Source organism: Chionomys nivalis, chromosome 3 (assembly GCF_950005125.1).
Source record: "Chionomys nivalis chromosome 3, mChiNiv1.1, whole genome shotgun sequence".
NCBI lineage: Eukaryota > Metazoa > Chordata > Mammalia > Rodentia > Cricetidae > Chionomys > Chionomys nivalis.
The window spans coordinates 124,483,841-124,505,228 of record NC_080088.1 but is presented as its reverse complement, the minus strand read 5'-3'; the positions used below and the strand labels follow the sequence as shown (position 1 = coordinate 124,505,228).

Below are 21,388 nucleotides of genomic sequence, written 5' to 3'. Positions count from 1 at the left end.
CGGATGCAAAGGACACATCCCCAGATGCTAGCCAAGAGCCAACTCTAAACCCATGAGCAGGTACCCATGCTCTGAACTTCCCATGGGGATCTGAAGGTTTTCAAGGATAACACAGACTCCTATGGTCACCTCCTCTTGCCTTTCCCTACCCGTGCAGGGTGTGCGCTGGCATCCTTTCATTACAGAACCCCCCTGAGGATATGGCTCACCTGCAGGCAGTGTGGAGAACTCCACACAGGCCTCCTTCTTCTCCCTCTGCTCCAGGGGCAGCTGCCAGGGCATCTGGTGGGGCTGGGCCAAGACCTTCACTTTGTAAGCCATATTAGGCCTGAGGTTGAAGAACTGATACTTGTACCTGGTGGCCTTCACGATGTCCAGTTCCTCCTCGTTGAGGAAGATGACATGGCTGTAGCTGCTGTTGGTAGGCAGCCAGGAGAGCTGAGCAGAGATCTGTGTGATATTGTCCACACGTAGCTGGGATGGCGCTACGACTACATCCTTGCCCACCAGCAGCGTGCACTGTAGCTCGTCCGAGTTGCCCCGGCTCGTGACGCACTGCACGGAGATGCGGTAGGTGCAGGCGGCTGTGTTAAGTTTTTCGATCAATGCCTTGGTTCTCCTACCCAGGGCGAGGCTCATGCGTGTCTCCTTGTCTACCAGCACGTTATAACTGCTCACGGTGCCCCAGCCGGGTGGTACAGCGGGGGGCTCCCAGCCCACGATGACACTTTTGGCAAGCTGTTTGATAAGGGTAATTTTCCTAGGGTAAGGCACAATGTCTTCTCCGATGTCATCGATGCTCATGTCCAGAGTCCCCCCACCACTGTCGGTGACGCCCGAGTCCACTTGAGTTGGGGAGTGAAGGTGAAGGAAACTCTCATGCTCCAGGCTGATGCCAGAATGATTGAGAAAGGTCTGGTCCTGCTCACTCCCCAGAGTACCAGCCAGTCGTGACTCATTGTCTTGGATAAAATCCACAAAGTTGGAGGGCACCAAGCCCCTCTGCCCATCCAACAGCTCCCCTGTTGGATACAAGAACAGATATCACTCACCATCCCCCAGGGCCCTGGGCCCCACAGCACTGGCACAGCAAAGCATCTCAGGCAGTCACATGCTTAGCCCCTCCATACCCTCTGTCTGTAATAACCCCATCCATCACCAAGTTTGATTTCCTCAGCCAGAGCTATGAGAATCTGTGTGTACACACCAAGCACGCTCTGGTAGCAGGGAAGCTGTTCAATAGGGATTAAAAGCTCATGTTGACTGAATGCCCAGCACTGGGAAAACCCCAGCACACAGTCAATAAATGTCAGGATAAACAAACATGTCAAATCCATGGCTTTGGGAGATGAACAAATGTCTTTTGTTTTTGATCATATGATCGATGGTGTGAATAGGGGTCTATTTACCCAGCTCCCTGCTGGGTAAATCATCAGAGCACCTATTATCCACCTGATGTGAGATTAAAAACACTGAATTGGTTGTCAAAGTGTCAGAGAAAATCAGGTGATGTGGGATTTCCCCTCTGTATGCTGTGAATACCATTGGTTAATAAAGAAACTGGCTTGGCCTCATAGGGTAGAACAGAGCTAAGTGAGGAAAACTAAACTGAATGCTGGGAAAAAGAAAGCATGGGGCCACTGCCGGAATATAGACGTGCTGAAACTTTACTGCTAGGCCACGACCTCGTGGTGATGCACAGATTAATGGAGATGGGGTTAAACTAAGATGTAAAATGTAAGAGTTAGCAAATAAGAAGCTAAGCTAATGGGCCAAGCAATGATTTAAATAATATGGTTTCTGTGTGATTATTTCAGGAGTCTGGACAGCTGGAAGATGAACAAGGGACCTTCTTACAACAATCAGGGTTGTTATTAATTTGTGTGGCATAAGCCACAGGTGACTTTTTGTGGAGGGTGGCCTTTTTTATTCTGGAATTCAGTTGAATTCCGTGTGTGTGTGTGTGTGTGCTCTTGGATAAATGGGGCTCACATGGATGCTAGTAGTCAAAGGAGACTATGTAGAAGAGCTAAGGACTCCAGCGCACACACACACACACAAAACCATTCTTCATAACATACCTTCCAAGAGAGGCCATGTTGCCCCAGGAGACTGGGGCACCATGACCATTGGATTTTCCCCTACCCAGATCCCCCCTGCCTTAGAGGATCTTTGACATGGCCTGTAGAGGGCAAGTCAGCTACCTAATTAGGGTTTGTATTCTGTTCCCAACCTCTACTTAGGGTATAGTCTTGAGGCAGTCAGTCCTTGGCACCAAAGACAGTCTGGTACATGGAAGTAATGATGGTAATGATATTGGTAATAATAATGATAATAATAATAGTGTTGGTGGTGGTGAGGATGGTTGTGGTGGTGGTAATACTAATAATACGGTAGTGATGGTGATATGGTAATATTGCTGATGATGATAATGGTGGTGCTGGCAATGATGAGAAGGATACTGGTGGTAATGATGATGGTGGTGATAATAATGGTCATGCTGACAATGGTGACTATGATAGTGGTGATGTTGATGGGGAGCATGATGGTGGTGGTACTGGAGATGGAGGTGATAAGGGTATTTATGATGGTGGGGATGATGATGACAGTATCTAACATTTACTGAGCTATAGTCATGTACAAGCGTATATTACAAGCACTTCCTAGCAGTCAATCCATCTTCCAGACAGAAAAGTGAGAGCTATCGCTGTTCTGCAATGGAAAAGATTGAGCCACAGAGAATAGAAGCAAGTCCCACTGTCATACAGCCTATCAAAACCTGAGTCTGGAACCCATTTGAGTGAGGCTCTTGGAACCTTTTAGTGGGCATAATGCATGATGGGAAAGTTTCAAGGACTTCAACCAGGTCATCTGGCAGTCGCACTGGGCATGCTGTTGACCCTAAGGTGAGATCTGCTGGGGCTGCACAGCCAGGGAGAGGGTTGTCCACTGACTTGGCCTCAGCTTATAATGTCACAGCAGCAATGCAACCTCCTATAAGTGGGCATCCAGAAAGTGAGTTCTGGAGCTCCCATTTACTCTGAGAAGCAACACAAGCTCTCACAAGAGAAGACTAGTTCAAAAAAAAGTCCCTTCCACTCAGAAGACCAGAACAAGACAGGCTTTCCCACATAGCAGAAGGGCCAGGGGATAGACACTCCCATCTAGAATCAGAAAGCAGGGTCTGGAGAGATGGCTCGATGCTGAAGAGCATGAGCTGCTCATCCAAGAGGACCTGGGTTCGATTCCTAGCACCCACTGTTGTGCTTTCCTGTCCCTTTAAGGGACAAGCCACGCCCACTCCCATTACCTCTGACCTGCCCGCTGCCATCTTGCCCCTTCCCTCTTTTGCTTCCTTGGCATGTGCACGCGTTCTCTCTGTCTCTCTCTCTTTCCTTTATCTCTTCTCTATCTCCTCTCTCTCTCTCTCTCTCTCTCTCTCTCTCTCTCTCTCTCTCTCTCTCTCTGCCTCTCTCCCTCAATAAAATGCTTTATGCCTATCTTTGTGTTTATGTGTCTGTTACCTGCCACCACCGGCCGCACGGCACATGCCCTCCCACTGGTGGGAAAGTGTAGCCGCTTGTCACCTGGTGGGCCCCGCCAACCCGCCTCGGAGAACGTTTTAAGAATAACACCCACACCATGACTCAAAACCACCTGCAATTCTAGTTTCAGGGGATCTGATGTCCTCTTCAGGTCTCCACAGGCACTACACACATGTGGTGCACAGACATACGTGCAGACCAAACATCCATATACATAAAATAAGAATAAAATAAAACCAGAAAGCTGATTGTGGGCAATAGCACCATTGTCAGGCTAAAAGGCAATGAAACTGAGGCCTTCTGGGTAGACAGAGTCCAGGTCCTTTCTGCAGATTCTAGAGGTGAGTAGGATGGGAAGGGGGTGTCAGGGTATGAGGCTGGGCCCCTGAGTATGAGTCTCGAGGCCTCTGAGAATGGGAAAATCACACTCAGTGAGGTCACATCATGACTGCACCACAGAGGACAAAGATGGGCACTTTGGGGAACACAGTGGCCCTTAGTATTCACTAATCCTCTGTCCTCAGAATATGGAAAAGGTTTTTTAAAAATAAATAAGATTGGGGTCAAGATCATGATGGGGAAACCCACAAAGACAGCTGACCTGAGCTCATGGGAGCTCATGGACTCTAGACCTACAGCCAGGGAGCCTGCATGAGACCGACCTAGGCCCTCTGCATGTGGGTGACAATGTGTAGTTTGGTCTGTTTGTGGGACCCCTAACAGTGAGACCAGGATCTGTCCCTGTTACATGAGCCAGATTTTTGGAACCTATTCGCTATGGTGGGTTGCCTTGCTCAACCTTGATGTAGGAGAGAGAAGCTGGCCCTGCCTCAACTTGGTATGACAGGCATTGTTGACTTCCATGCGAGGCCTTACGCTTTCTGAGAGTGGATGGTGGGGGTAGAAAGGAGGTGTGTGGAGGGAACTGGAGGAGATAAGGGAGGGGAAACTGTGGTTGGTATGTAAAATTAAAAATTAAAAAAATAGGTTTATCTGTATAGAACATGTACAGAGTCTACAGTCTGATTGTTGTTGGTAGGGATTTTCATTGTGTGTGTTAGAAGCCATCTAGGAAGGAGTCCCAGTGCGCAGAAGGTACCTAGGCTATGTGCAAACACCTCACGATTTTAAAAGGGCCTCAAGCATCCTTGAGGTTGAATGTCAACCTGTTCCCCATGGATAATGAAAGGTGACAGCAAAGCATCTATCAGCGTCAGTGTCAGCCCGCAGCTGCTCAGGAGCTCTGCAAGATGAACACTCAGGGCTCCCAAGTGCCAGCCATCTACTGCCATTAACACTCGGAAAACCAGCTCCACTGTCCTGGCAATCATCACAGAGGGAGACTGGGACCTCTGGGGATGGGGAGGGACAGAACAGAGAGCTAGCAGCCAGGGGCATGAGGGAACCTGGCACATCTCCCAGGGTTCGGGCAGGCTGGTCTTCCGCCTGGAACAAGTCAGTGCCCACCAACCGCAGCACATCCACAGACCTTCATAGAATCCATCCTCATCCATGTCTCCATAGACGTAGAGGTACTTTCCTGCCGTGAGAGGCAGCTCGGCTTCCCGGTTCTCATTGGGCCCATCAAAGGGGTTGTAGCTGCGGGAAGAAGCAGTTTGCATGTTAGTTGCCCTGGCCATGGTCTGCCAGTATATGGTTCCTTATACCTGTTACATGTCAAATGGTGTCACAGCTCACTTAGTGAGATCCCATGTCTCCTCCCCAGCCTCCTCTGGCTGGCTCACACCAATGGTTAAAGGTAATTCTGAAGCCACAAGAGCTCTTTGAATCTGAGGACATCTTGTCCAGACATCTTGCTCCCATGTGTCTCTTTCATCTGAACTACACATTTCCAAATTAGTGAGCTACTATGAACAGAGTGAAGGCTGTTGCTTTTGTTTTTTTGTGATTTATTTCTTTATGTGTATGTGTCTGGGTGTGTATATGTGCACATGTGTGTTCAGTATCTGTGGGAACCAGAAGAGGGCACTGGATCCCTTTGAACTTGAGTTACAGGCGATTGTGAGCTGCCTTATGTGGTTACTTGGAACTGAACCTGTGTCTGCAGGGAGGGCATTCAGTGCTCTTGACAGCTGAGCAGTCATCTCTCCAGTCCAATTATGTTGCCTTTAAACAAAAATTAGCTAACTGAGGTAGAACAGCATTGCACATACTACTTACCATGTTTTTTCACCTTACTATGTAGGATTCCATATTTCTATCCCACCAAGTCTGCCATTGCCTTTTTAGTTTAAGTATAGTAGCCCACTGTTGAAGTCACCAAACTTTATGGAACTGTTTTTCTAAAGTCAGATGTAGACCCTGCTTCTACCTCCTGACTAACAATGCATTCAGTGTCCTGGCTAATGTCCTTATAACATATCTTTGAACACTTGCACAAGGAAAGACATTCTAAAAACTGCATTTGCTTGATCAATGGTATGTTCTACTGAAGACTTCTAAGATATGATGCCTGGGATTTGGGCAAGAGAGTAGAGGGGTAATTGGAGGCCATCAGTGGAGGAGGCTCTGGACACGGTCTCCCCTGTGACATTCTGTTTGACACTTGTTGTGTCCCCTATAAATATCTGCCACAAGTCTCAGCCTCTGACCTCTATGAATGTGGCCTCATTTGCCAAGAAGTTCCTACATGTATCACCCAGGTGAGAGGATATCACACTGGCCAGGGTGGACATTGATGCCTGAGACATGGGAACACACGTAGAAGAGGTGGCCATGGGAAGGGGGAGACAGAGCCTAGAGAGATACAGCAATAAACCAAGAGCCCTGGGGCCACCAGAACATGAGAAGGATCCAAGACCCTCGGTCAGAGTCTGCCTGGGCCATGGCCATAGGGTACCTTAATTCATCTGCTGGCCTCTGGAGCTGCGAGGGAGCAAGTTCCTGGGAGCTCAGCTTGAGACACCGAATCACGGCAGCCCCGAAGAATAAAGTGTGATCTCAACCTGTGCACTCCCTGCATCTCACCTGCTTCTTCTGCCCCAGCACTCGGAGTGGAGGTGTGGCATCACATCCCTACCTGTAGCGGGCGAAACACAGGTTTCCCAGAGCTGCTTTGCTTGGAGTTGTTAGAGTTCCGGTCATTGTCCATCTGTGAGGAGTGATTGTGGTTTACAGTTGGTGATACTAAAGGCTACATGTCTCTCACACACACACACACACACACAGTGATACAACTCCTTCCCTGGACATTCAGGAAATCTGCCTGTAGTCCTACTGGGCTTCACTAGGAAAGTATCCCAGTCTGTGAAACTCTCATGTAATGGGAATCACCTCCATAGACCTTGCTGGAATCCTAGCTTGAACATCAGCAGGGACTTGGGTGCCCCCCGCCCAATGCTGTAGCCTAAGACACCAGAATGTCATACCAAGTAGCTTGTGGAAGACAGAGGTGACCACACCTTCTGCTTTCAGAGGGCTCTTGCTATGGAAGACCCCATTTGTCATCTCCAGGGGCATTCGATAAAACATGGAGATCCACAAGAAAGGAAAAAGTAGGGATCTTCTGGATAAGTGTTTTGAAAATCCCCAGCTGTGGGATTCTCCACTGAGGCAATAAGCCAAATCCAGCCAAATTAATGAGACTGAATTTAATCTGAGCAAAGCAATTCCTGGGTGATTCTCAGGGTAAGAAAATAGGAGAGAAATCACGTGGCAGGGCTATGAGCCAGGTCTCAAATATCCTGTAGGTGTATAGGTTCTCTGGGATTGTGATTTGTGGGCTGGTTTTCTTTGCTTTATGTTTAAAAACCACTTATGAGTTAGTACATGTGATAATTGTCTTTCTGGGTCTGGGTTACCTCACTCAAAATGATGTTTTCTAGCTCCATCCATTTGCCTGCAAAATTCAAGAGAGAGCTAATCTACATGGGAAGTCGAAAAAGACAAGATCTCCTGAGTAAATTGGGAGCATGGGGACCTTGGGAGAGGGTTGAAGGTGAGGGGGTGGCAGGGAGGGGAGTAGAGAAAAATGTAGAGATCAATAGAAATCAATTTAAAAAAAATATCCTGCATGTGTGGTCTTGAGTGTCTCAGGGGGAGGAGCCTCTGCTTGGTGGGCTTTCTCAGGGACAGGGTCTGGAGAGAGAGAGGTGGGGCTGAAGTAGAGCCTCCACCTAAACACCTCTCATTTCCCTCTTTCGCCCTGCAGTCTCAGGGTCTGCAGGACATAAGGAGACGGCCACCAGAGTCCCTACACTGCAATAATCCCAGTAGCACGGTAGCCTTTCCTGGGAGGCCACGTGCCTCTGAGATAAGGACACTTGACTCAGTCTCAGATAAGAGGGAGACTGAGTCCCAGTGTCCTCGGGAAAGAAAGTTCCCCTCCCACCCCTTCTGTGTATGGAAGGCAGAGTAGTCCTTCATGATGACGATTAGGCCATGCAGCTCCTTCCTGGGAGCTCTCCAGCACCACCCTGTGTGGCTTACACAGAGATTAGTGCTTTTCAAGGGACCAAAGTCACACCTATCCCTACCCTCACCACCTCCCAGCTCTCCTCAACCAAACACCTGGCTTCTCGGGCATACAGTAACACCAATGGCCAACCTTCCTGGCTCACAGCCCCTCCCTGCCCACACAGCCAGTTCTGCTGTCTGCAGAACCCTCACCAGGACTTGGTTGTCCAGATACTGATGGAGTGCTTGTCCTCCCACCATATGTATTCCCCCCATAATATCCAGGACCTGGGCCTGTAAGCTGTAGGTCCGTACTTCCTGACACACGGTGGTTCACTAGGGATGGATGTAGAAAATTAATGGAAATGAAGGAAGAGGGCATGGAAGGATGGAGGGGCAGGGCATAGACATCCTCCCAGATACACTCTGGAGCCGGCTAGGTGGGACTCACCTCGGACTCAAATCTGCATCTTGGGCTGCTGGATCGTAACAGGAAGGAGGGCTTCACACACGGAGGCTCCAGCTTGTCCTCAGACAACAGGATATAGTCCCCAATCACAGAGTAGTGTCCAGTGGGACCCTCGTGACCTGGCCAGGACCCAGGAGTGGATGGGGGAAGGAGACAGGCCATCAGCACAGCATGCTAGCTACTTGCCTTCCCTGAGCTTTCCTCTCTCTGGTGTCTGTGTGAGGACCACCCATGTCCTAGACTCCTCAGACTGGCTCACTGCAGCTATGGATTGGATCATCATGGGTAGCATACAGGCTGACTGTATTGAAGGCTTGGCAGTCATATGTAATAGACAGCACAGGATGGCTGTACTGAGGCCTTGGTGGTGATGTGTGATAGGAGACACAGCAAGGCCCAATTGGAGAGGGTGAGTGCATCCTGAACTGGGGGTCTTTCCGTTCTGTTGGCTTGAAATTAGTAGGCTGTGAGGCCCAGTAGTCCCTCGGCCTTTCTGACTTGGATAGGAAAGAACATGCAAGAACAGAGTCTGCCCATAGAGCTGGGCACTGTAATATGGAGAGGCAGAGTCTGGACTTTTTGTGACATCACCAAAGGTACCTGAGTGGAGCTGTACCTGAGCTACACTCTAGCTCTTCCCCTCTTGGGTGGCAACGACCTCCCTGTTCATACCGGTTTACATTGAAGTCTGTTGTCACTTTGACAAAAAAGAAAAGAAAAAAGGAAAAGAAAAAAAGAAAAAGAATAGGAGGCTTCTCAGTACCAAAGCAGGTCCCTGAACACTATCCTCACAGTTACTGAGTTACTGTGTTACTGAGGCCAGACCTGCAGCACACTGACCCAGGATGGCCTGATCTAAACCCCAAAGCCACATTCTTTTACATCAGGATCCAAATATGAATTAGGACAGGGCCTTTCCTGGCACCCTCTGCTGCCTTCAGGTCCACATGTCTCTTGCCCGGGGCATCCAGCCGCTTCCTGAACTGCCCCATCAAGAGGTCATCTCATTGAGGGACAGGAGACCAAGACTAAGTCAGGAAATAAAAAAGTGGCTAAAACTAATGCAATTAGTGACCTATCAAACACATTAAATAAAGAGGAAAACCCTGCTGCCTCTTCCAGTGTGGAAGAACCCGGAGTGCCTTATTCAAAAGAAAATAATAATAGTCTAAATAATCAAGATAATAAAATAAACAGCAGAAGATATAGACCACACTTTGCAGTCACACGTGGACTCTGCTGATGCCAGAGTCTAGAAGCAGAGAGGAGGAAGTGGTGGCCAGCTGGGCAAGGGAGTGGGAAGGTGTAGAAGCATTAGCGGCGAGGTCCTGGGCTCCAAGGGGAATAGGTTTAGGCCCTGGGATTCAATGCTGCATCTAGAGTGAGTGCATCATGCTATGTTGCTCCCATGCACAGCTAGGAAGCTTATGCCCTGGGTCCCATCACATGAGCACATCTCTAAGGGACTATAGGTTGGTAAGCCAACAAGTTTAAATAGAGCTATTTAGAAGAGCAGGGGACGATTACAAAAAGTTATGCCACAGAAGAAAACGCAATATATAACTACCTACATTTAACCCTTACGGGCTGGGAGCCTCATAAGCCCCTCCCACAGCAGTCATGAAATATCTACAAATCCTCGGTGGGGGGGAGGTTTCATGAGCCCGTTCTTGACAGGAAGTTAATGGACCCAGTCCTGTGCAACTCTCCTGTAGACAATCATAGCTGCTGAAAGTACACGAGGGCACCAGTCGCTTCATGCCTGAGAAAAGTGGTGCATACCTGTGGCTGGTGCCAAACTCTTGTATTCCTTCTGAGTCAGAACTGGAGACAAGCCGTTAGAGGTGTGTGTGTAACCAGCACCCTCCCCCAAAGAAACCTTCAGCTCTGCCTCAGGTGGCCTCCTAGGATTTTGTCATGCTGAGAGGGTGATCTGTGTGACTCCCTTGCAGCTAGGATGCAAAATGGGAAGCTTCGCGTTCTCTGGGGAGAACAGAAACTGTCTTGTACCTTTCATAGCTTGAATACATTTCCCATTGGCCACTCTTCTAGAACCCAACCATCCCTTCTAGAACAGCCCCAGCTTCTTTTTTCACCACACCATCTATCTGAGAGCATCTGTCTGGGCCAAAGGCCACCTTGAAGCTTATCTGATCTCTTGCATCAGAACAGGGCTTCCTACACAACTCTGCCATCACAACCTTGATGTTAAGACATCACAACCTTGACACCCAGACACCCGGATGCACTCTGCTCAGTAAACAACCAGAAGGTTGGGGACAATCCCATGCCCTCAATCTCGTTTCTCATAGCAACAGCCACTGATGTTGTCTGTCAGTTTCTGTGATCTAGAGCTAGAAGAAAAAATGTAATAGCTGAGGAGCTGGGGGCGGGGGAAGAACTCTAGTGATGATGACACAGAGAGATGAGCATCGCCTCGTTTTTATAATTAAAAAAATCAGGAGCATTTCTCTATTTTGATAAGAACCAGGAGAGACTGGAAACTGTCTTAATAAAGTTACAAAAGGAAGTCTGGCATTAGGATCCCTATTTGGTCCCCTAATTACAACAAATCAACAACTTGAGGGTTTGTTTTTTGATTTAAAGACAGGGTCTTGCACTCTAGCCAAGGCTGTTCTGGAAGTATCTGCAATTCTCTGGCATCAGTTCCTCAAACGCTGGCTTACAGGTATGAGCCTACAATCTAGATGGAGAGGGGCTACATAAGAATTGAGTTCCATCCCCAACATCCATGCATGATGGAGGTGGGTCATCTTTCTATCTGTTGTTTCATTGGTTAAGTAATAAAGAAACTGCCTTGGCCCCTTTAATAGGACAGAAAATTAGGTAGGCGGAGTAGACAGAACAGGATGCTGGGAGAAAGAAGCTGAGTCAGGAGTCGCCATGATTCTCCCACTCCAGACAGACGCAGGTTAAGATCTTTCCTGGTAAGCCAGCTCATGGTACTACACAGAATATTAGAAATGGGTTAGATCAATATGTAAGAGCTAGCCAATAAGAGGCTGGAACTAATGGGCCAGGCAGTGATTAAAAGAATACAGTTTCCGTGTAATTATTTCGGGTGTAAAGCTAGCCGGGTGGTGGGACGCAGCCCCGCCGCTCTTATTACAACAGAGTGGCACCCAACGTGCTAATGAACTCCACGTAAAAACTGAGAGGGCTTAAAAAGAACATAGAGAGAATTTAAGACAGCTTTTTGCTGTTTGTGGGTTGCGTGCGGCAAAGAAATTGTCCTGACTCAGCAACAGGAAAAAACTGGCTGTTTTAAATGCCGGCTTTCTGGGCTGTGCCGCCATTGCGATCTCTGCCTGGCTCCTGCGGGAGACAGAGTTTTTGAATGGAGCATTTGGAGTAAAGTGCTACGATTTGTTTGATGGCAACTCGACGCACTGTGTGCCTAAAAGGAAGTCATTTTGTGCTGCGGCTCAGAGGCACAAGCAGCTCCACCATGCTACTGGTGCAATGTACAAGGATTAGAGGCACGAGCGGCTCTGCCATGTTGGACTGGGCGGGGCAAGCAGGCAGTACCTGTTTTTGACCTAGGAATGTCACAGCTTAGATTCTTAAGTGCTTAGCGATTTAAAAGCACAAAACAAAATGCTCCTGGATAGTAAAAAAATTACAGATTCACAATAGAACTGATTCAGACACTGTTGGATGAATGTACATAGGCTTGAGAGAGAGAAAAATATATATATATATATAAAGAATAAAGTTAATGTCTTAAAAAAAGGATAAAGTCTTTAAAGAGACAGAGTACAGATAGTTATAGATTAAAAGAAATAAAGAAAAATAAGCCACGTAAAAATGAAAAATTCACAGAGAGTCTGGATTCTTTGTATTATTGTGTTTTCTTTAAAATTTTTGACTGTAAAGGAGCTAACTGCAGAGAGACATTTCATTATATGGGCTGCCAAGCTAAACCAGAATGGATACAAGGGTATTATGATTTCAGAATATGGGTCTAAGGATATGATGCTTTGGAGAGGGTCTTCTTTTGTTTTCACAGAGGACGAGACCCTGTTAATTGCTTCTATCCCAATATGGTATGATAGACCACGCCCTCCTGAAAGGTTCCTGTGAACACCTTCAGAAAATTACTTCACTCAACTGCTGACTGAGATGACCCTGACACACAGGTTACACCATGAAAGATCTGAATACAGCGCCCCCATACAGCAGGAAGCAGTTTGGAGAGAAAAACTGCGCCCATGTTCCCAAATATGGTTTATAAATGTTCTTTTACATTTAAAGGGGGATATGATATAGATATGAATAATTTGCATTGGTGTGGATTTTAAGGTCAATTTTGTTATATGTATATGTATTTCTGATCTTGATTAAGGTATTGTGATTGTGTAGTTCATTTAAAAATGTTATGTATGATTGGAAAATATAGGTTGCTAATGGATAATCATAAATAATAGTCAAGCTTGTAGTCACATTAGTTAGATTTTCTAGATATATAGAGATATATTTCAGTTAGATAGGCATTCTTCATATCTTTCAAAGACTGCAGAATATGGCATTTAAATGTTTTAATAACTTAGGACTTTTCATGACAATGAGACACAACTGCTCCTGGCAGCACCAATCTACTTCAAGAGGAAGATGGGCATTGAAGAGGCTCCTTATAGAGTTTGATAGCCATTTGGGCAAGAAACTGCTCTTGCCTGGACTGTTGCATAAACTGGACACAGAGAACCCGCAGAGAGAGGACTGCTGAACTTGCCTAAAGGTGAGATGATTTTTTGGGGTTCCTGACTCATGAAAGAGTCTGCAAGACATTCTGCAGGACACAGCAGAAAATGACTGAACTGTCTTTGGAATTTCCTGCTTCATGAAAATGTCTGCTGGATACTATGGGCCTGAAGGCTGAAGATGGATGCCCCAATGGTACAGAGGAACTTTGGGTGACTGTCCAGGAAGCAAGATGTCTCTGTCATTTCTAGAGTTTTCTTATTTCTTGTTTGCTTAGGTAATATTATATCCTTCTGGAGTCTTTGATGGAGTTGAAGAATGGATACATAGTTGTTGTTTTCCTTAATTATGATAAAAGATAAAATAGATATAAATATTGTAACTGTAATTCTTGCTTGATAACTGTTTTGCTATATGTAATTTTACTATGTTAAAGTTAAAGCCTTTCTTTTTGTTTAAACAGAAAAAGGGGAAATGATGGAGGTGGGTCATCTTTCTATCTGTTGTTTCATTGGTTAAGTAATAAAGAAACTGCCTTGGCCCCTTTAATAGGACAGAAAATTAGGTAGGCGGAGTAGACAGAACAGGATGCTGGGAGAAAGAAGCTGAGTCAGGAGTCGCCATGATTCTCCCACTCCAGACAGACGCAGGTTAAGATCTTTCCTGGTAAGCCAGCTCATGGTACTACACAGAATATTAGAAATGGGTTAGATCAATATGTAAGAGCTAGCCAATAAGAGGCTGGAACTAATGGGCCAGGCAGTGATTAAAAGAATACAGTTTCCGTGTAATTATTTCAGGGCATAAGCTAGCCATGCGGGCGGCTGGGTGCCGGGGACGCAGCCCCGCCGCTCCTATTACAACAGAGAGCCCTGCCGCTCTTGTTACAACACATGCAGAAAGCTAGACAGGGCAGCACATCCATAATCCCAGGGCTGGGACCATGGAGACAAGCAAAGCCCTGAATCTCACTCACCAGCCATCCTAGGTTAATCTGCACATCCCAGGTCAATGGAAGACCCCGTCTCAAAAGCAAGGTGGATGGTTCCTGAGGAACACCACCAAAGACTGACCTCCACATGCATGCACTTAGACATGCATGTGCACCTGTACCCACACAAGCATGCTCCCCCCCACCACTAGCATATCCAAGCCACTCTATGAACGGATAAGGACACAGCAGCCTGGGCTGTCCTTAGTCCTGCTGTGGTAGTTCTTTATACTCTCCACCACAGGCCCCCTTCCCCAGCTGTTGCAAACATCCACTTACCTTTGCGTATGGAAGTGGCTAGTCCATTCATGTACTGTGGGAAAAGGCTTGCCAGGGGCCAAGGGGACATCCAGCAAGGCCACTGAGCTGCTGCCCAGCAGGTCAAAACTCCCAGTGTGTTGCCAGAACTTCTCCAGGTCCCGGGACAAAAGGTTAAACTGCTCACTCTGCACACAGCATTTCTCTTCCAGCTCTCGGACCTGTTCTCTTCGTCTGTTCTGTTCGTCTTCTTCTCTTCTTAGTCTTCTTCGTCTTTGTCTTCTTCGTTGCGACTCGAGGGAAAGGAGGATTCAAGACACAACAAAACTCGGCGCGCGAAGTTTATTGTGGCTTGCAGGAGAGAAGGGGAAAAAGAGAGAGAACAGACGGCGTTTCAGCCTTTTTAAAGGGTCCCCCACGTGCATGCGTCAAGCGCCACGTTCTGCGCCTGCGCAGCCTTTGCGTGGAACGCTAGGGGCTCCTGGGAAATGTAGTTCCCCAGGCGAGCCACGCTCAGGGGCCTTCTGGGGAATAACAGGACCTTGGACTGTACAGCAGAGGCGGGACAGTGGTCAGAGAGGTAATCAGTGGCGCAGATATGCACCGCGGCACATGTGGCTTTTGCGTGCACATGCTGTGTGCTTGTGTATGGCAGGGGCTGCTTCCACCTCCACAGAACAGCAGTGTCTGGTAGCCCAGCCTCACAGGCAGCCTGGCTGCTGGCCACCATGGGGAACAACAGGTGCCAAGAAATCTTGCCATCGCTCAGCTCCCAGCCAAGCATGGATTGTTCCAGGTTCTGCGTGCAGCCTGGGCACTTTGTGGTTGGCACTCCTGCTTGATATTTGGAGCGTGAGGCTGAAACAGCACTGACTAGGGAACAGCCCAGCTGCCACCCCATCATGCAATGCCATTTCAATGGGTGCCCATCCCATGGGTCTGCAGACCCCCAAAGAACATGGCTTGCAGCAACACCAGGGAATTTCTACTTGGTATTGGGTGAGAAATACCACCGTCATTGGCCAATACCACCATGACACCTAGGGAAAGACAAGGATCTCCCAGAGAAATGAATGGAAGAGTAGTCAGCAAGCTCCCTCCTGGAGCAGGACAGGTGGGGAAGGTTGTCCCTGAATGCCGTGGGACTCTACTAGAATGTCAGCATCATGAGGTGAGGGTTGAATCTTTGTGCTTCCTGCTGCTCCCCAAAAACTTGAACCTGACCTAACTAAGTACCTAGCTGGTGTTCAATAAAGTCTTGTTTTATTACAGGCATGTGGGAATGTAGGGAAAAAATGGCTGTGAGTCCGTCTGTTGCCTGGCTTGATCAGGGCTCAGGAGTGTGGACAGTCCTCCTCTTCCACCTTCCATCCTCTTTAACCTCCTCTGCCTCTTCCCTTCTCTCTCTCTCTCTCTCTCTCTCTCTCTCTCTCTCTCTCCATCTCTTTTCATCCCTTCTCCCTCTCGACATCTCCTCCCTCCTCTTCCAGAGCTTCACCTCTCTCCTTTACCTCCTCCTCCTCCTCTTCCACCTCCTCCCATCCTCCTCCACCTCTTTTTCTTTGTTGGGGGTTGGGTACCAGAGACCACTTTAACTTCTGAACACTCAGCCACCACATTGAGACCCACATTAGAAACAAAACATGATATACAGTAGGCATTCAATAAAGACAGCACATGCCTACCTTGCTCACCTGCTGGGCTCCGACTGGCATCTCCAGCACCCCCACCGTGACCATGCTCCCAGCCCTCAGAGTCCCGGGCAGTTGTACTCATTCGTGCCTCAGAGGCCCTGCGCATGGGAGGCCCATGGCTTCCTCGCCCAGGAGCACAGGGGATATCGGGGCCTGCAAGAAAAGGGATGGCTTAAAACAGAGAGAGGGAAGTGATAGGGTGAGATGGAAGACATTTGACAGAACTCACCTGGCTTCTGACCTGGGGCCCTCCTTTCTTCCACGTCACCTGAAAAAAGAGAGAGAGAGAAATGACGCAGAGAGCTAGTTTTCTGGTGTCTGTAGAGTTCTTACCTCAGAGATACACAAGGGGATCAGTCTGTTACTGAAAAAAGTTTTGAAGCATTAAATAAGTTTTCCCTCCAACCTCTTCCCTGAGCTTCTTCCTAGTGTCTCATTTCCTTATTGTAAGAGGAGACAAAAGCACAGACCAACAAAACAATGCCATTTCTTCTGCCTAGACAGGCAGGTCTGTCCAACCTTTGACACCACAACATAGCGTTGTTAATTGTGAATCCATGGTCAAGCACCACACAGCCACATTACCAAAAAAAAGACTAAAAATTCTGCTTCTGTTCTAAATAAATTTGCAGTTCTGTTTGAGCTGCGTGTGACCTGTGGACTGTGGGTTGGACACTCTGAGAGAGAGGGAAGGGTGATCAGGAGGAAAGGTAGTTGGTAGGAAGCATGCTCCTCAGGGACACAGTGGCTATTGACAACTTGGTGATTCTACAAGAAGTAGAAATGGCTCATGACACTCCGTAGAGAAAACCTTTGGCACCGGGCTCCATGACTCTGAGAAGTTGTCCTATGAGAGATCAGGTCAGGCACTTAGATTTGAGCCCTGTATCTCTAGCTCTCTTTTGAGAAATGATGCCCCAACATTGTTGCTCCAGTTGATCTTACCATCCAGTGTTAATTGAGATTATTATAAGGGCTTCGTCTGGCCAGTCTAAGTGGTACTGTCCAATGAAAGTGTAATTTTATGGAGTCATTTTTCTTCCTGTTTGCCTCTCTCTCTTTTAATGAACACTTTAATTATTAATAACTATACTCAGATAACAGCCATGATATTAATAGTGCTGGTAATTTCCCTTTGCTAATTTCATTTCTACTCATCTTTCACTTTTAATTAGTCCAGTTGCAGAATTGTTTACAGTCAATAGAAGAAACAAAAGTGAAAATCAGGCATGGTATAGCACACCTATAATGCCAGCACTTGAGAGGTAGAGGCAGGAGATTAAGGTTCAAGGTCACCAAATCCTCAGATAAAAAGGGAGTTCCAGAATATCCTAGGCTACATAAGATTCTGCCCAAGAAGAATAAAAAGAGAGAGGAGAGGGAGGAGGGAACAGAGAGAAGGAGGAGAGGGAGAAGAGTTAGGAGGGAGGAGAAAAAGAAGAAAAAAATGGAGATGGAAGAGGAAGGAAGGAACACAAGAAAACCAGGAAAACCTTTTTAGCAGGTCCAAGTTCCACAGGTTCCGTGGTATATTCAGGTGAGTGGGATACTCTCCCAATTACTAATTTTAATTTCTTATTTTGTGCTTTTCATTTCCCATAAAGGAAGACAGCAAAGTACTTGACAAGCTGGCTTTTCTAGAAAGTTCCCTGTGCTACTCTCCCAAAAACAGGTTCATGGAAAACAACTTAGGGACTAAGAAGTCCTAGACTAGAGACCAGAAGTTGATTGGCAAAAAGAACTTTTCTAGGACACCTCCAGGTAGACCAGTAAGCAGGGACCTGTCCAAGGTTCTGGAAGGGGTTGGTTTTGTCCTACCTTGAGCTGGAGTTCGGGCTGTGTGCCTGGATTCAAGTGTAGGCTGTTCTGGGGCAGCAAGCTCACCAGCAGCCTGCTGGGGCTTGGTCTTCTTTATAGGCATGGGCTGTGGAAGAACCTGTTTGGGAAAACCCTTGAAGAACCATGCTCCTGAGCGCTTCCAGACCTGGGAAGGAAAGAAGGCAGGTGTGGGAGACATGGCAGCCAACTGCCAGTTTTTATCTTTGTTCCCATAGCTCTTGGTCATGACAGTGGCCACATGCATTTGTTCCATGACCTGATGGTCATTTTATTGATAAAGTTGAATGTTTGCCATGTCAAGGATCAATCCAATAGCTCAACGTCAGAGAGGGAAAGATTGTGGGCTCAATGCCAATTCTCTCATCTTGTAACAAGTACATCTTGTACTTGATATAAGAACTACATAATAATATAAGCCCCAATACTTGGAGGCAGGAGAATCAGGAATTCAGGTTTGAGGTTAGCCTGGGCTATATGAGACCTTGCCTCAAAGGGACAAAATAAAACAGATGATCTAATCCCTGACAACTTCTTCAAGACCCCAAGTTTTTATCATGACTTCAGATTAGGCAAGATGATATAGGGACATCTGGAAGACTCCCAATTCCCATCTTGCTATTTGCTCTACAGGGTTACCCAGTGTGGCACATAATAATGGGACTTCCACAACTTTGGTTCTCTGGCTTGTGTGGTCCAAGGGAATACCAGAGGGGTGTGCAGATGTGGAAAGGGGAGTCATGGTATATATCCCCTTGGCTCTCTCCCTACTGCTGGGTGGTGATGACCTCCTTCAACTTTCTTCCTGGTTACTGTGCCATCCTTCCTCTTTTATTCAGACCAGGAAGTGAATTCAGAGCCCTGTCATCACTCATATTGGAGGGTCCCCTCCACTTTTGGTGTCCCCCACTCTGCCATGAATAGAACCTTCATCAAACCTTCCCTGTGTGTCCTGCTGTCCTGAGGCTGAAGGGAGAGAATGTGGTCTTTAAATCAATCTCTCCAAGGTAAGAATCTGCAGCTGGGGATGACTGGTAAAGAAACTGGAATGACTGGGGATAAAGTCAAAATCACAAAGCAGGTGTGGGCAAGAGAAGGATTCTAGAAGAAAATGGACAGAGAAAAGGGAAGAAGGATGGGGGAGGCAGAGGTTGAGGTAGGAGTAAGAGAAGGAATCAAAAGTGAAGAGATAAAATATCATGGAGGAATGGAGAGGGTAAGGAGCAGAAAGCAGGGAGATGAGAAAGACAACAGGCACGGAGGGAGAAAAGATGAGGGGAGTTCTGTAGAGACGACTCAGTGGGTGGAGTACACACATGAGAACCTGACCTCAGATCTCTAGCACCCACATAAAATCTTGGCAGTGTGCACCTGTCACTTCAGTACTAAGGGGTCCCAGGAGCCCACTGGTCAACCAGTCTAGCTGGAGCCAAGAGCTCCAGGTTCAGTAAGAGACCTTGTCTCAAAATGCAGGGCAGAGACAATAGTGACAGACACTTGATGTTGACCTCGGATGCCACAAGTTCACACCTGGGCAAGCACACCATCACACACGTGTGTATACACTTATGTCACACAGAGAGAAAGAGAGAGAGATCTGGGGGAAGGGAGACTCAGAAAATGAGGGACTGGGATGGGAGGGGAAATTGAAGGGCAAAAAAAGAGGCAAAAGAAAGAGAGGAGGGGAAAAGGCCACTCTGGCACAGGAAGAGGCCTTGCCATTTCACCAGTACTCATTACTTTTGTTTTTAGACAGTCTGTTCAGGCTGGCCTCAGATCCACTATGCACTTGAAGATGACCTTGACTCCTGATCCTCCTGCCCCCAACTCTCCAGTTCTAAGATTGCAGGTGTGCACCACCATGCCCAATTCAAGCCATGTTGGAATTTTAATCTGGGTCTTGTGTGTTAGGCAAACACTATCTACTGAACCAAATCCCCAGCTTTAGGCTGGTTCCTTTCTTACCAAAATTTTAGGACACAAGAACCAGGCCAAGCCCCAAGCTTCCAAATGCCATGGCACCCTCTCCCACCCTCATCTTACCCATGCCACCCCCATCCTCACCTCCAGACACAAGCCTGGCCACTCACCTCCCTCTGCTCAAGGCAGATCTTACACAGCCATACCGGATGTGGGCGGTTGTTGGAGGTCTTCACCCCACACTTGGTGCAGACATTCTGTGGACAAAACAGGCAGAACGCACACAGGTGAGGCCTAAGCACATACAAGTGAGGCCAGAGCACACAGAAGTGAGGCCAGAACACACGCAGGTGAGGACAGAGCACATGCAGGTGAGGCCAGAGCACATGCAGGTGAGGCAGGCTTTGGGCTGTAGGAGACTAGAGACAGGCAAGGAGGAAGTTGGGGAGCAAAGGAGTTCAAAATCTCTCGGGGCATAGAAAGAACTAGAACCCTTCCTCACTTCCTCCCAAGAGCAAGGCCAATTGGAATAGTTTCACTTTTAGCCTTGCTGCCAATGGAAAGAGCTGAATTCTTCCTCAAGTGTTGGAGGGGAGGTTTCTCAAAAAATTCATCCTGTGGGGTCTGGGTTCTCACCCAGCACATGGAGGAAGCCACTGGCATGATTTTGAAGAAAAGTCAGTGTATTCTTTCTGTTTATTGGCTTTTTTCCTTTCCCAGAAGACTTGAGACAATTTTAGCCGTGACCACACGTCCACCCACTCCAGTAGACAAGTAATGTCTTAATAACAGCCAGACAACACAGGGATACTCTACTCTGGGATGAGCTTCCATTGTCTGAAAACAAACAGGAAAACCCATAAGTGCATAAAATTACCTATCAGGGTAACTGCTATCATGAATTATCTTTCAGACAAACTTTCCCCAATACTGTATTTGTTTTGTTTTGTTTTAGACATGTTTTTCTGTATTGCCCTGACTGTCCTAGAACTCACTCTGTAGAGCAGGCTGGCCTTGAACTCACAGAGATCCACCTGCCTCTTCCTCCTGAGTGCAGGTGGCCTGAGCCACGACACCCAGCTAGTTCAATACTGTACTCTATGAGCTGCTTCGATCACAGGGCTGGAGATGCCTAGTGGCATGATGGGTTTCTCTAGCTAGGTGGATCACCAAATTCCTTGAGTGGGGTAAGGTGGACCAAAGACAGTCATGTCTCTGTTCTGGAGAGGCTGGATACACCCATTTCTGGGGGTCATGACAAGAACTCAGGGAGGGGCTTCCCTGCTTGGACAAATGCTCTTAAAATCCAAAGAATCCAAGTTGGCTGGAGGGAGGTTTTCTAAGTCTTTCTTTTAAAAAATAAACCGTATATTTTTTACTAGTGCACACTTTTGAGTGTGTGTGGCCAGAGGAGAACTCTGTGGTGTTCTCATCTACATCACCAGGGTTCCAGGGTTGAACTCAGGTCACTTAGCTTGTACGACAGGTGCCTTTACCTGCTGAGCCATCTTGCCTGCCTTTGCTAAGTCTCCTGTAG

General features: G+C 47.4%; 1 protein-coding gene across 1 annotated transcript in view; it reads right to left on the bottom strand.

Moving 5' to 3' along the window:
• The window catches only part of LOC130871433 (RIMS-binding protein 2-like), a 79,427-nt gene that overhangs the window by 41,403 nt on the left and 16,636 nt on the right, over positions 1-21,388 (bottom strand). Inside the window, 11 exon segments of the mRNA XM_057764768.1 lie at positions 206-1,022; positions 5,035-5,144; positions 6,586-6,606; positions 6,608-6,657; positions 8,413-8,549; positions 14,423-14,465; positions 14,467-14,714; positions 16,096-16,248; positions 16,325-16,363; positions 17,980-18,079; positions 20,022-20,108. Coding sequence (XP_057620751.1) covers positions 206-1,022; positions 5,035-5,144; positions 6,586-6,606; positions 6,608-6,657; positions 8,413-8,549; positions 14,423-14,465; positions 14,467-14,714; positions 16,096-16,248; positions 16,325-16,363; positions 17,980-18,079; positions 20,022-20,108 — 1,805 coding nt within the window.